This window comes from Crocuta crocuta, unplaced genomic scaffold (genome assembly GCF_008692635.1).
Source record: "Crocuta crocuta isolate KB4526 unplaced genomic scaffold, BGI_CrCroc_1.0 scaffold56, whole genome shotgun sequence".
Lineage (NCBI taxonomy): Eukaryota > Metazoa > Chordata > Mammalia > Carnivora > Hyaenidae > Crocuta > Crocuta crocuta.
In genome coordinates, this window is record NW_027531334.1 from 2,555,747 (window position 1) to 2,569,302 (window position 13,556).

The window sequence follows — 13,556 nt, forward strand, 5'->3', positions numbered from 1 at the left end:
TGCTTTCTTTTGCAGTTGGTAATTGAATATATTTATTTTCATACTTTATTTATTTAAAAAATTTTTTAAATGTTTTATTTATTTTTGAGAGAGAGAGCATGAGCAGGGGAGAGTAGAGAGCGAGGGAGACACAGAATCCAAAGACAGGCTCCAGGCTCTGAGCTGTCAGCTTAGAGCCTGACACGGGGCTTGGACCCACGAGCTGTGAGATCATGACCTGAGCTGAAGCCAGATGCTCAATCAACTGAGCCACCCAGGCACCCCTTTCATACTTTATTTTTAATTGATAAACACGTTTAAGGTTCTGAATTTTATTCTGGTCACTGCTTTAAATGTGTAACATATATTCTAATATGTAGTGGTTTGTTATTTTAGAAATGAGGTAATTTCAGTTTGTATTTTTTCTTTTACATAAGAATTGTTTAATAGAAGGTTTAAAAAAAATCTTTCCAAATAGAAGAGCCTCTTTGTTATTGGTATTCTTATTTCTAATTTTATTATACTCAGAGGGTGGTTTATAATATTTCTACTTGCAGAACTTAATGATGTTTTCTTTGTGACCTAATATATGTTTAAATTTTTGTGAATGTTCCATTCGTGTGCTTGAGAAGAAGGTATATTCTATATTAACAAGGTATAAAGTTCTATATGTATATCCATAAAATCTACTTCACTGATTATGTTGTTTACTTTTTCTGTGTCTTATTTTTGCCACTATCTTATGTTGAGAGTAATGTATTAAAAGTCTCTGACTGTTAGCGTGTTTCTGTTTTTCTTCACATTTGATGTTTAAGTATATTTAATTCTCTTTGTAAAATACCTCTATCCTTGTACTGGTGATTATTGCATTTTTTGGTACATGGATATCCATAAGTATTGTATCTTCATTGTGAAATATGGCTTTTAGCATTATAAACTGTACTTTTTCACATTTAATACCTTTTGGCTTCAGTTCTGCTTTGTTTGATATCAGGAATGAAATCTCTGCTTTCTTATTTCTAATTACCTGGTTCCTCTCCTCATCATTTTATTTTAGCCTTTCTAAATAGTTGTGTATTAGGTGTGTTTTTTATTTTAACTTAGAGTTGGGTCTTGCCTTATTAGCCAGTTTGAGAATCTTTTTTTTCCTTTAATTCGTTAAGTTAGCTTAATTAAGTTATAGCCTGTAATATTTATTAATATAGTTGATGTATTTGATGTCACCTTTGTCATATTGTTTTATAGTACTATGGTGTTATACTGTAATTGCAGTTTTCCTTCTCTGTGTGATGTTTTCTCTGTTCTCTTAAAAATTCCTGTTGGTATCTAAGAAGTTTGTACTTTTGTTCTGGTTGGTTGCCTTTATATCTACCTTTTATAGAGACTTTATTCCCCGATTTTCTTTAATCTTTTATTGTCTCGTGTGTTGGCTTTAAATGGAGTTTTGACTTCTACCTACTTCCTGTACAACAAATAAATTATTTTGTAGTCTCATTCTTTCCCTTTTCTCTCTGGCCTTCTCTTTTAGCTGCGTTTTTTGGCTTTGACAGAACATAAAACATTTATATGTTACTCTTCCCTGTGTATTGCCAATTTTGTTTTAGTCTTGAAGCTACAATTAAATATAAATGGTCATCATCAGTCCTTTTTTGATGTTTCCCTAGTTAACTCTTGGTTGGATCTGTCAGACAGAGTTCATGCTATAGGGTTTGTGAATATAGTATTCCTTGAGTTCTTGAGAGCTTAAAAGCTTGAGGGACAGCTTGGCTGGATAGGAAATCTTTGATTGATACATTGTTTCCTTAAGTTTCCTCATTTTCCTGAAAATTCTCCTCCACTCTTAGTTTCCTTTGAATGTTGCTTTGACAAGTCTGATGCTAGAATAATTTTATTGCCCTTATAAATAGTTTGGCATTTTATGTAGGTACTTAATTTCCTTTATATTTAAAATTTATTTCTGTAATCTTTAAAATCTAATATTGCTAAGCTGTGTCTTGGGTTTACCTTTTCAGGTCAGTTTTTTCAACACAGCTGCCTTTTTTGGTGTATAGATTGAGTTCTTTTCTTTCTTCTTTCTGTTAAAATTTTTCTTTATAGTTTATTTATTTTTGAGACAGAAACAGAGCATGAGTGGGGGAGGGGCAGAGAGAGAGAGAGGGAGACACAGAACCTGAAACAGGCTCCAGGCCCTGAGCTGCCAGCACAGAATCCGACATGGGGCTCGAACCCATGAACCGTGAGATCATGACCTGAGCTGAAGTCGGACGCTTAACCAACTGAGCCACCCAGCCGCCCATCTTTCTTTTTTTTTTTCTTGTAAAGTTTCCTTGGGTTGTAGTATCAAATATTAGTTTGATATCATTGTTTTGTTTTTCTTTTTCAGAGGCTCCTTTTATATACATAAAAGTGATGTTTCTTGTCTTCTATTCCTAGTATTTTCTCTCTAACCTTAATTTATTCTTATATATTTTTTTGTTTTCCTATAATTCTTCAGTCTTCCTTATTAAATGTTTAGTTAGCAATTCTCCATTGGACACATTGTAATTTAATCTTTATTTCCGGGTTTTTCTTTTTCTTGGTTTTCTTTACTGAGTTCAATCACTTCTTATTTTGCTTCTTCTTGGGTTTTGTCCTTATCTGGTCTTAGTGTTGGAATTTCTGATTAAAGATATATATCTCCAAATGCTTGTTTAAGTGTATTTAATTCCACTTAAAGTGTTTTGTCACAGTTTATTTTCTGCTTTTTCTTTGGAGGGGAGAAATTTTTATTAGCTGGAATATTTCAGTTATATTTTCTGTTTTGTTATACCGTCTTTGCATGGATGTAGAGTGTTTTAGTTCGTATATTTGTGGAGAGGGTTGGGAGTTTGGAGTAGTTCTTCTCAGTTACAGTGAAGCACAGTTATTTTAATGGATGCTTTTTTCTTTCTTTCTTTTTTTTAAGTATCAAGAGGTGAAACTTGATTTGTCTTCCAGTACTGTTCCTTTTTTGTCTGGAACCGTTCTCCCTAGTTAAATGTGTTAAGATAATATACTTCTTTTTGCCCTCAGCACTCAGCCTCCTAAGAGCACTTCTTCCTTCCTGTTCACATCAAGAAGTGCTGCCCTTCCAAGTCTCACCACCTTGGGTTCTACACACTTCTTGGTAGTATTGTGACTGCTTAGGTTTGGGGTTTTTGTGTGTGTGTTTTTCTTTTCTTTTTAAGTATTTGCATACCTAGAATGGACTTTTTCTTTCTGGAGGTAATTTTGTCACCATTAGGCTCTCAGCTTTCTTCTTTGTGCAGTCATTTTGAACTGCCCTCGATCCTAGCTAGAGTTTCTGACAAGAGCTCAAGAAATATCTTTGCTGGAACTTGGTGTGTGTTTTATATTATAACTAATTTGAAGTTAGTAGTAGTCTCTGTCTTACAGTAATGTAGAAGGTATGGGGTATGTGCCGTGTTTGCTCTTCCTGTTGCCCTGTCTAATGGGTTTTGGAGTAGAGCGATTCAGGTGTAGCTGGTCACTGTTTTCCTAAGGACCTAGAAACATGTGTCATCTTTTAAGCAGTTTTTTTCTTTCAGAACACAAATATAAGTAATCTTGTACAAAGTTGCTTTTATTCTTTACATTTGAATCAAATTATTGTTTTTTATTTGGTTGGGCAAGGTTAGTTTTATCTCCTCAGTTGTGTGAATAGACTGTTTCCAATTTTTGAATATCTAATATCTCAAAATGTTACTCGTTAACTATTAAACATGAGGTATCAGAAGAAGCATTAGACTTGGAATCTGGAGAATAAACGTTGGGTTATTTAATAGTTAGATAATCTGTAGGTCTTTATTTCCTCACTTGTAAAATATGAGGGTTAGAACATATGGTCTCTAAGGTGCCTTCTGGTTTAAAACTTTCTGTGAATATATGTTCCTGTGTGGCCTTTTTAAACAGCAGAAATTTATCCTCTCGCTGTTCAGGAGGCAAGACATCTGAAATTAGTTTCATTGGACCCAAATCAAGCTTTTGGCAGGGCTGCGTTCCCTCCAGTCTCAAGAGGGGAATCTGTTCTTTGCCAATTTTAGGTGTTTTTTAAAAAATATTTTTAAGTGTTTTTTTCTTTCTTTCTTTTTTTTTTTTACTTTTGAGAGAGAGAGAGAGGGACAGACAATCTGAAGCAGGCTCTGAGCTGACAGCACAGAGCCCCATATAGGGATTGAACTCACGAACTGTGACATCATGACTTGAGGTGAAGTTGGATGTTTAACTGACTGAGCCACGCAGGCGCCCCTGCCTCTTCCAGGTTTTGATGTCCGTTGGTCTTCCTTGGCTTGTGGCTGTATCATTCCAATCTCTGCCTCTATCTTCACATCACCTTCCTCTCTGTGTATGTTAAAGTCTTCTTTTGCTTCTCTTAGACATACCTTCAGGTTCTGCCATAGTCCCCCAGTGGCCCACATGCGAAATTTATAATCACTCCCATTCTAGTATTCTCTGGTGTCTCGTCATGAATTCGAGTTCAAAATCTCCTCTAAATGTTATCAACTCAAACCAAATCTTAGCATCTAAAGCAGGTATGGGTAAGGTCTGAGTAAGATCCATTCTGGGCCAGTATTCATCTCTATATATTATCCTGTGGAGCTAGAAAATAAGTTATCTGCTTTTATTTTTTAATTTTTAAATGTTTATTTATTTTGGGAGAGAATCCCAAGCAGGCTCCATGCTAATAGCGCAGGGCTCAATTTCACGAAGTGCGAGATCATGACTGGAGCTGAAGTCAAAAGTCAGACACTTAACTGACTGAGTCACCCAGGCACCCAAATAAGTTATCTGCTTTTCATATGCAATGATGGAAGAGATATAGGATGATAATTATAGACATTCTCATTTGAAACTCCAAGGAAGAAAGGGGTCACCAGTCCTGAGCAACTTTGAAATTCAACAAGGCATGGGGCACCTGGGTGGCACAGTCAGTGAAGCGTCTGACTTTGGCTCAGGTCACGATTTCATGGTTCGTGGGTTCGAGCCTCATGTCAGGCTTTATGCTGACAGCTAGCTCAGAGCCTGGAGCCTGCTTCAGATTCTGTGTCTCCCTCTCTCTCTGACCTTCCCCTGCTCACGCTTTCTCTCTGTCAGAAATAAATAAAACATTAAAAATTCTTCAAAAAAATAAGTAAAAAATAAAAAAAGAAACTCAGCAAGGCAAATTCCTTTAGGTTTCAAAGCCTGGTAATAATCTTCTGTGGCTTGAGGCTTCACCCCTTTGGGTCCATGGCTCCTTTGTGCCTGTGGCTTTGGCCTTAACCTCTGCATGCCTTTATACCTACAGCTCTGGCTTTGAAGTCATTCTTCTTTTTCCTTGAATCTCATGCTTACACCTGAGTAATTTTATCAGCCTGTTTGCTGACTGCAGAATTTTGGGAGTCTGACACCTTTCCTTCACTTTATCCTATCTCTGTCCCTTTCAGTCCAAGCTGGCAGTATTTCTGCTGGTATAACATTCTCAGAAGATCTCAAGGGTCTCTTTTGTATGTTGTATGCCATTAGGTAAGAGGCCTTCCAGAGATCTTTCCTGGATAATCCCATCTATATTGCTGGCCTCTTTTGAGATCATTGAGGGGATCCATGAGTCAGATGCCTAATCTCTTCATATTAGCAAAACATGTCCAGCCATACACTTGACCTTCTGTCCAGGGCATGCTTTCCTAATAGTGTCTCCTAATTTGCATTCTGGTCAGGCTGAAAATTTCCCAAATAATCAAGTTCTGGTTCCTTTTGGCTTGAAAACTCAAATGTATCTCTTTCTTTCTGCATTTTACTCTAAGTAGCAATAGGAAAGCAGGCTGTACCTTTGACTCTTTGCTTGGAAGTCTCCACAGCTAAATATCCAAGTTCATTGCTTACAAGTTCTGCTTTCCACACAACTCAGCTAAGTTTTCTGCCATTTTGTAATAAGGATTGCCTTTCTTCCAGTTTCCAATAATGTGTTTCTCATTTCCTTCTGAACCCTCAGTGGAAGGGTCTTAATAGTCATTTCTACCAGTATTCTATTATGATGATAGAGACTTTCTCTACCATGTTCCTCACTTCCTCCTGAGCCCTCAATGCTAGAGTCATTAGCATCCATATTTCTACTAATAGCCTATTTAAGGCAATCTAGGATGTTTCTGTCATTCACCTAAAAATTCTTCCAGCCTCACCCATTATTAAATAACAGAGCTCCTTTCACATTTTCAGTATTTTGTTACGCCAGCACTTCATATCCAGGTACCAAAGTCTACATTAGTTTTCGTGGCCGCTTTTATAAATTACCACAGACTTGATGACTTAAAACAACAGAAGTTTATTCTCTCACAGTTGAGGAGGCCTGAATCTGAAGTCAGTTTCATTAGGCTGAAATCAGGGTGTTGGTGGGGCCATATTCCCTTTGGATAGTCGAAGGAGAAATCCAGTCCTTGCCTCTTCCAGCTTCTGGTGGCTACTGGCCTTCCTTGGCTTGATCCACATACCTCCCGTCTCTGCCTCCATCTTCACATTACCTTCTCTGTGTGTGTCAGAATCTCTCCATGTCTCCCTCTTAGAAGGATGCACTTGATTGCATTTAGGGCCCATCCAGATAATCCAGGATCACCCCTCTTTCTCAAGATCCTTCTTAACTTAATCACATCTGCAAAAGCCTTGTTTAGTCAGGTAAGGTAACATTCATAGGTTCTGGGGATTTGGTTGTATCTTTGGGGAGGCTGTTCTTAACCTACCATAAGTAGCATTGTATCATTTTTCTTGTTTTCATTTCACATAACCTGACTTTTAAAAGATAAACATTAGAGACAGTGAGTTCAGACTGGTTTGGACTTTCCTAACTTGTGCAGAAATCTCATTATAGCACTTTTCTTAGGATTTATCCAGAAGGTTGGACTTAGAGCTAACACTGTCTTACAGAGAAGTCTTTCTGATGCTTTGATAACTAGCCCCCTTTGAATGGATTGCATTACAGGCCTATTGCTAAATATGTTTTGTAGCAACTAATGTGCAACGTGCTGTGCATAATTTGCTGAAGGTAACTCCCTTAGGTTGAGATTTGTGCAGCCACTGAATAAGATTTCCCTTTTCTGCTTTTTTTTATAACGCTTTATTGATTTATAGTTCACACACCATATAATCCACCCACATAAAGTATCATATTCAGTGATTTTTAGAATGTGAGAAGTTGTGCAACTTCTAGTCAATTTTAGAACATTTTCATTACCCTAAAGAAACCCTATGTTCTTTAACAGTCAAACCCCATTCCCCCCCAAGCCCTTCAGCCTTGTCTGATCTATCAGATTAATCTATTTTCTAAGTCTATATATTTGCATATTTTGGAGATTTCATATGTATAGAATCATTCAGTATGTGGTCTTTTGTGTTTGGTGTCTTTTACTTAGCACGTTTTCAAGATTCATCGATATTGTAGCACATATCTTTGCTTTTATTCCTTTTTATGGCTATGTAATACTCCACTGTGTGGTTGTAGTGCATTGTACTTAACCATTCATCAGTTGGTGGACATTTGGGTTGTTTCCACTTTTTTGTCTCCCACCCCTTTTAAGCCTCAGTCCAGCTGAGAAATAGTCAAAGGAATCAGGTGATTGGAGAGTAAAATATCAGCCTTATCAAAGATAAAGATGATGATAGCAAAAGGCTTAGTTCTCTGACTCCCTGTACTGCAGCTCTTCCCCTTCCCTGCTCCCAGAGACTCAGGGCAGAGGCTGTGCACTCACTTTACTTAAGTGATGAGCAGAGGCTGTGTTTTGAGGGTAGTCTTCACAGGAGAGAGAAACCAGAAAGGCCCAAGCCATGTATTTTCTCTGGGAAAGAGAGAGGAGGATGGGGTCCATACCACAGAAGTCCAGAAAGAGCAAATTGCTTCTGTGATTAGGAGCCATGTAGGTAGGAAACTGGGAGGAAGATGGAATGATTTCTTCTAACACTAAGAAGACTGACATTTTAGTCATCTGTCTTAATCGGTTAAAGAAAATGTATTTTTTTTAATATGAAGTATTAAAAGTTCCATCAATCATTTATTAATTCTAATGTAGCTTCTTGTCCCATAATTAATAGGTTTCTCCACCAACTAAAGGAAGATAATTCTGAGTTAATTAAAAAACTGTGGACTGATACTCAGCAGAAAATAACAACACAGTCACAAGTAACAACCCTTCCAGAAACTCCATCATCTGTTCCTCCATCAGGGGAACAAAAAGGTTTGCGCCCCCATTGTCTTATTTCTCACAGAATAGTGACTTGTTTTAGTCTGTTCTTTCTTAAACATAGTAATTTTTAAAGCAATGTTACTTGGTCTTGACTGTCTTTACCTAATTGAATAAGATACTGATTGATGTGTTCATTGGAATGCTTAAAACTTTTTGTTCACTAGAGATTTTTTTGGAAATATTTTTTCTTTTAGCTGCTCTGAATGCTACCAATGCTGTCAAGAGAATCCACACCAGACTTCAATCTGAAGACTCTACTGAGACTCTGGACTCAAGCTATGTTGTGGGACAAGTGTTGAACTCAAGGAAGCAGAAACAGTTGTTAAATAAAGGTTCAGTCCCTTAGTTTGCAAAGATGAATTAGTAAACACGTAACGTGATACAGCCTCCTTAATCTCTTGATAAAGTTTTTCCCCTTATACTCATCAGTCGGAGCCACCTAATTAAGACTTTGTTGAGTGATGGCGAAGAAATGTTTTATGCCATGTAACTCCGTAGAAAGATGGTTCCAGTGTGTTCATTATAGACAGTGTCAACCTATATGGAATTTTATGAAAACATAGTGATAACATCTATAAAAACCTTTTATTGGGGCACCTGGGTAGCTCAGTTGGTTAAGTCTCCAACTCTTGATCTCGGCTCAGGTCATGATCTCACAGTTTTAGGAGTTCAAGCCCCACATTGGGCTCTGTGCTGATAGCATAGAGCTTGCTTGGGATTCATTCTCTCTCTTCTCTCTCTCTCTCTCTGTCTGCCTCTTTCCTACTTGTGCTGATTCCTTCTCTCCAAATAAAGAAATAAACATAAAAAGAAACTTTTATAAATTGTGAATAACAGTCAAAGGTTTTTCTAGTAGCTTTCTGGTATAATTTTTCCTGGTCTTATAATAGAATGACTTCTCTCATTATCAGTGAAAGGAAAACTGGATTCTCATGCTCCTTCCAAGCAGAAGAAGAACATGCTGACAGCTAGCACGGCCTCCACAGACTTACCAAGTAGCAGTAATTCCAGCCTGGATGTCCTCAAACACATGATAAATGATGTGGAACATGAAATGGAAGAATATGAACGGTGTACAGGACGTGAGGTCAAGGGACTGCAGGGTAGTCAGGGTCTGACAGGCTTCACTCTGTCGCTGGTGGGCTCCCTCTGTCGCCTGGTTCGCTACCTGAAAGAGGTAAGACCAAGAGGTTATTCGAGTCTCCTCTTTAAAGTGCTGGTAGACATGCTTCAGGTTTTTTTGTTTTTGTTTTTGTTTTGCTCTACGCTTAATTTATTGCAATCTCCAAATAAAATATAGTCAAATTTGAATAGCTTCGTTTAAAATACCTCAGCTTTAGATTATCTGCAGTGAAGTTTTATCATCTTAATTTTCCTCAGCATGCTGATTTATGAATCATCTAGTATACTGATACATGGTCAGCTAAGTGATGTTGATTTTAATATGAGCTTTAGTAAAATATAATTAGGAGGGTTAACCTGCTATAAATAAAATCCTGTCATATGCTGATACGGAATATTATTGTTTGGCAGTATTAGATTCAATAGAACTACTCAATGTGTTCTTCTAATGCTTTTTCTGCTCCCTACTCCCACTTCAGTTGAGTTCGGAGAGTGGCATACCTGTAACCTATAAACACAGATGGGGAAAGTTTCTCATGTTATCTGTGTGACTAACTTGGGCTTTTCATCAGTGTCTGAAATGGGAGATATTTTGTTGTTGTGAAAATAATTTATAAAACTAGTAGGAATTGTTTTTTTTAGTTCATTTGTGAATAATCAGTCTTCAGAATGCTATGGAATTAGAGTTAGCTATACATTTCATTTTTCAAAAAATCTAATTAAACTTTTTTTTATACATTTAGATTTGTCGAATACAACAAAAAATGTTCAAGGAAATTTTATTATTATAATTGTTGACTCATTGCTGTAATTCAGATGTTGCAATTTCTTTGGAGATGTCCTCCTAAAATTGCTTTTTAGTGAAATACTTCTTGTATGGTCAGACTTAGGAAAGTCTTCACATTCTTCCACCCTTAGGTTAGAAATCTCCAGGAGTATACGTTTGGCTTTCTGAAAGTATTGCAGGTTTAGAAGCATATACTTTTTAGATAATCACTTGCTTAATGAAGGTAAATCATTTAATAGGCCTGTTATTTGTTTTTAATTTTATTTTAATGGGAACTTATTTTTGAATTGGTGATGCATTCACATGGTATGAAATTCAAAGAAACAGAGATATGGATGAAAATTCTAATTCCCACCCTTTCTTTTTTTAATGCTTATTTATTTTTGAGAGAGAGAGAGAGTGAGAGAGCATGAGCAGGGGAGGGGCAGAGAGGGAGACACAGAATCCAAACCAGGCTCCAGGCTCTGAGCTTTCATCACAGAGCCTGATGCAGGGCTCGAACCCACAAGCCATGAGATCATGACCTGAGTTGAAGTCCAACACTTAACCGTCTGAGCCACCCAGCTGCCCCCTAATTCCCACCCTTAACTTCCATTTAATGGGTCTGCTTCCTGGGAGCCAGCTCTGATTACCAGCGTGTCTTCTAGAGATGCTCTGTGTGTATTCAGCCAGTATGTATATGTATATGTGCTTCGCCTCCACTTCATTCTGCAAAAATTGTAGTCATTTAATTCTGCGTACCATTCTGTTTATTGTGTTCTAGTTAAAGAAGGGGAAAGGATACAGCATTTCGTTTTAATGAAATATAAACCTTTTAATAAAAATATTTCATTCTCATTACTGTCACATAATATGTATTTTGTAAGTACTTTTTTTGACAGCTTTGAGTAGAAACTTTTAGTTTTCAGTATTTGATGCTGTTGATAGGAGTTTATTTTTGGATGGGAGTGTTGATGGAAGTTGATTTTGTTTGATAGAAGTTGATTTTTTTTGTAGAGTGAGCTCCAGCTGCGTAAAGAAGTGGAGACAAGGCAGCAACTGGAACACATGTTGGGTGATCATCGAGAGCTCATTGATGCTCTTACAGCTGAAATTCTTCTCCTCAGAGAAGAAAATACTGCAACCCAGGTACTTAGATAAGGTCCCAAACTTTTCTGTGTTTAGTAGCAATAAATGTCTAAGAATCTGTAAGATTCTCTTCTAGTTGCCTTTGGTTTTGTTATGCTGATATGATCACCTCTCACTTCTTTATTATCATCAATGGTAGCTTTTATTGAACATGTATTATACTGGAGGTGCTATAGTAGAAACTTGGACTTTAAATATGTATAGAATAAATCTGCTGTCTTTAAGACACATACTATTTAGTGGAGAAGACAATTTACATTTAAATGATAACTACCAGTGTTACAGTAGTTTATTCAAAATGTGAACTAAAAAATTGTTATGATAGCTACTTTTAATTTCAGAACAGCAGAGGATACCATTTGAGGAAGCATCCTGTAATCATATGCCATTTAAAATTGTTTGTAGTATCTTCAGATTTATTACATAAGTCCTCTTTGTCGCTTGTCTGGATAATTGTTTTTTTTGTTTGTTTGTTTGTTTGTTTTTAAAGCACTTACAAAGGGAGCACCTGGGTGGCTCAGTAAGTGAAGCATCTGACTCTTGATTTTGACTCATTTCATGATCTCACAGTTGTGAGATTGAACCTTACATCAGGCTCTGCACCAAAAGCGTAGACCCTGCTTGGATTCTTTCTCTTCCTCTGTCTATCCCTTCCCCGCTCATGTGTGCTCTTGCTGTCTCTCTCTCTCTCAAAAAACAAAACCAAGCCAAACCAAAAAAACTTAAAGTTACACAGTATTTCTTCTAGGAAATCTTCCTGCCTCAATGCTGTATTCTTCATTTATGCCCTTTTGATATTCTTTAGATATTACTCTCTACTCTTTGTTTCTACAGATTTGCCAAATGTGGATATTTCATATAAATAGAATCATTCAATTTGTGATCTTTTGTGTCTGATTTTTTTCACTTAGCATGTTTTCAGTAGTTCATTACTTTTTTTTTTTTTAATTTTTTTAATGTTTTATTTATTTCTAGGAGAGAGAGAGAGAGAGAGAGAGACAACGTGAGCAGGGGAGGGTCAGAGGGAGAGGGAGTCACAGACTGAAACAGGCTCCAGGCTCCGAGCTGGCAGTCAGCACAGAGCCCGACGCGGGACTCGAACCCACGAACCGCGAGATCATGACCTAAGCGAAAGTCGGACGCTTAACCGACTAAGCCACCCAGGCGCCCCAGTAGTTCATTACTTTTTATTGTCCACTGGTCTTCCATTATATGGATATACCACATTTTACTTATCCATTCATCAAGTGATGGATTTTTGAGTTGTTTTCACCTTTTGTGTATTATGAATGAATAATGCTGCTATGAACATTCATGTACAAGTATTTGTGTGAACATAGGCCTTCAGTTCTCTTGGGAAAATGAATGGTTTTTAAATGTACTAATTGGCTCAACAAATCTTTATTGATTTGGGCCTGGCACTGTTCTAGGTGTAGGAAGTACAGTAGTGAAGAAAGAAGGAACCTTTGCCCTCGTGGAGTTTATTTTCTAAGTAAATCCTGAAAAAAAAGTGAAGTATATTACAAGTTAGATGGTGGTATATAGTGTAAAGAAGAATAAAGCAGGTAAGAGGCATAGGAAGTACCTAGGGTCTGGAATTGTAATGGGGATGGGCCATGCCTGTCTGAGGAAGGCCTGAAGGAGGTGAAGGAGCGAGTGTGCAGATAGCTCAGAGAAAAGTAGTCTAGGCAGAAAACAGCAGGTGCAGAGGTGTTGAGGTGAGAGCATGCCTGTGGAGCTCTAAAGCATGAGTACCAAAGTGGCTGGAGTCGAGTGTGGGGAAGGGAGAGAAGTAGAAGGCAAGAGCCAATAGATAAGCTGGGTCACGTGGGCTTGCGGGCTGGGTAAGAATTTGGGCTTTTATGTTGTGTGAGAAGGGACACGACTGAAGGGTTTTGAGGAGAGAAGAGATGTGATTGAGGTTTTATGAAGATCACTGTGGGCGGCTGTGCGGAGACTAGATCAGAGATCACTGCCCTTTCCCAGTCCACGGTGCCCTTTGTATCTCAAGACACCGGTAGGCCGAAAGAATTACCCAAAACTTTCCTTTATTAAGTAGTTAGGCTCAAACTAGTTAGTAAGTATTTATGTCTTAAAAACTTAGATGCTGTTTGGGAAAAAACCCACAAAATATCAAAATATTGATAGAAAAAGTTAGATTTGTATTCATGAATAAATAGCCACAATTATTTACTGATGGGCTATATCTACCTGTTGGGTACTGTACAGCTTCTCAAAGCTTGGAATCATTTTGGACACTGTCATTCTTATTTCCTGTTTCACAGTAATTTTTATGCAGTGATGCTTTTTAT

At 37.4% G+C, this 13,556-nt stretch overlaps 1 protein-coding gene across 9 annotated transcripts in view; it reads left to right on the forward strand.

Annotated features, from left to right (window-relative positions):
• The window catches only part of SPICE1 (spindle and centriole associated protein 1), a 60,861-nt gene that overhangs the window by 29,044 nt on the left and 18,261 nt on the right, over positions 1-13,556 (forward strand). For all 9 annotated transcript variants that reach the window (XM_077771846.1, XM_077771853.1, XM_077771852.1 and 6 more), the window contains 4 exons: positions 8,056-8,198; positions 8,402-8,539; positions 9,119-9,384; positions 11,113-11,244. In XM_077771846.1, the coding sequence (XP_077627972.1) occupies positions 8,056-8,198; positions 8,402-8,539; positions 9,119-9,384; positions 11,113-11,244 (679 nt within the window). The remainder of the gene's footprint in view (positions 1-8,055; positions 8,199-8,401; positions 8,540-9,118; positions 9,385-11,112; positions 11,245-13,556) is intronic.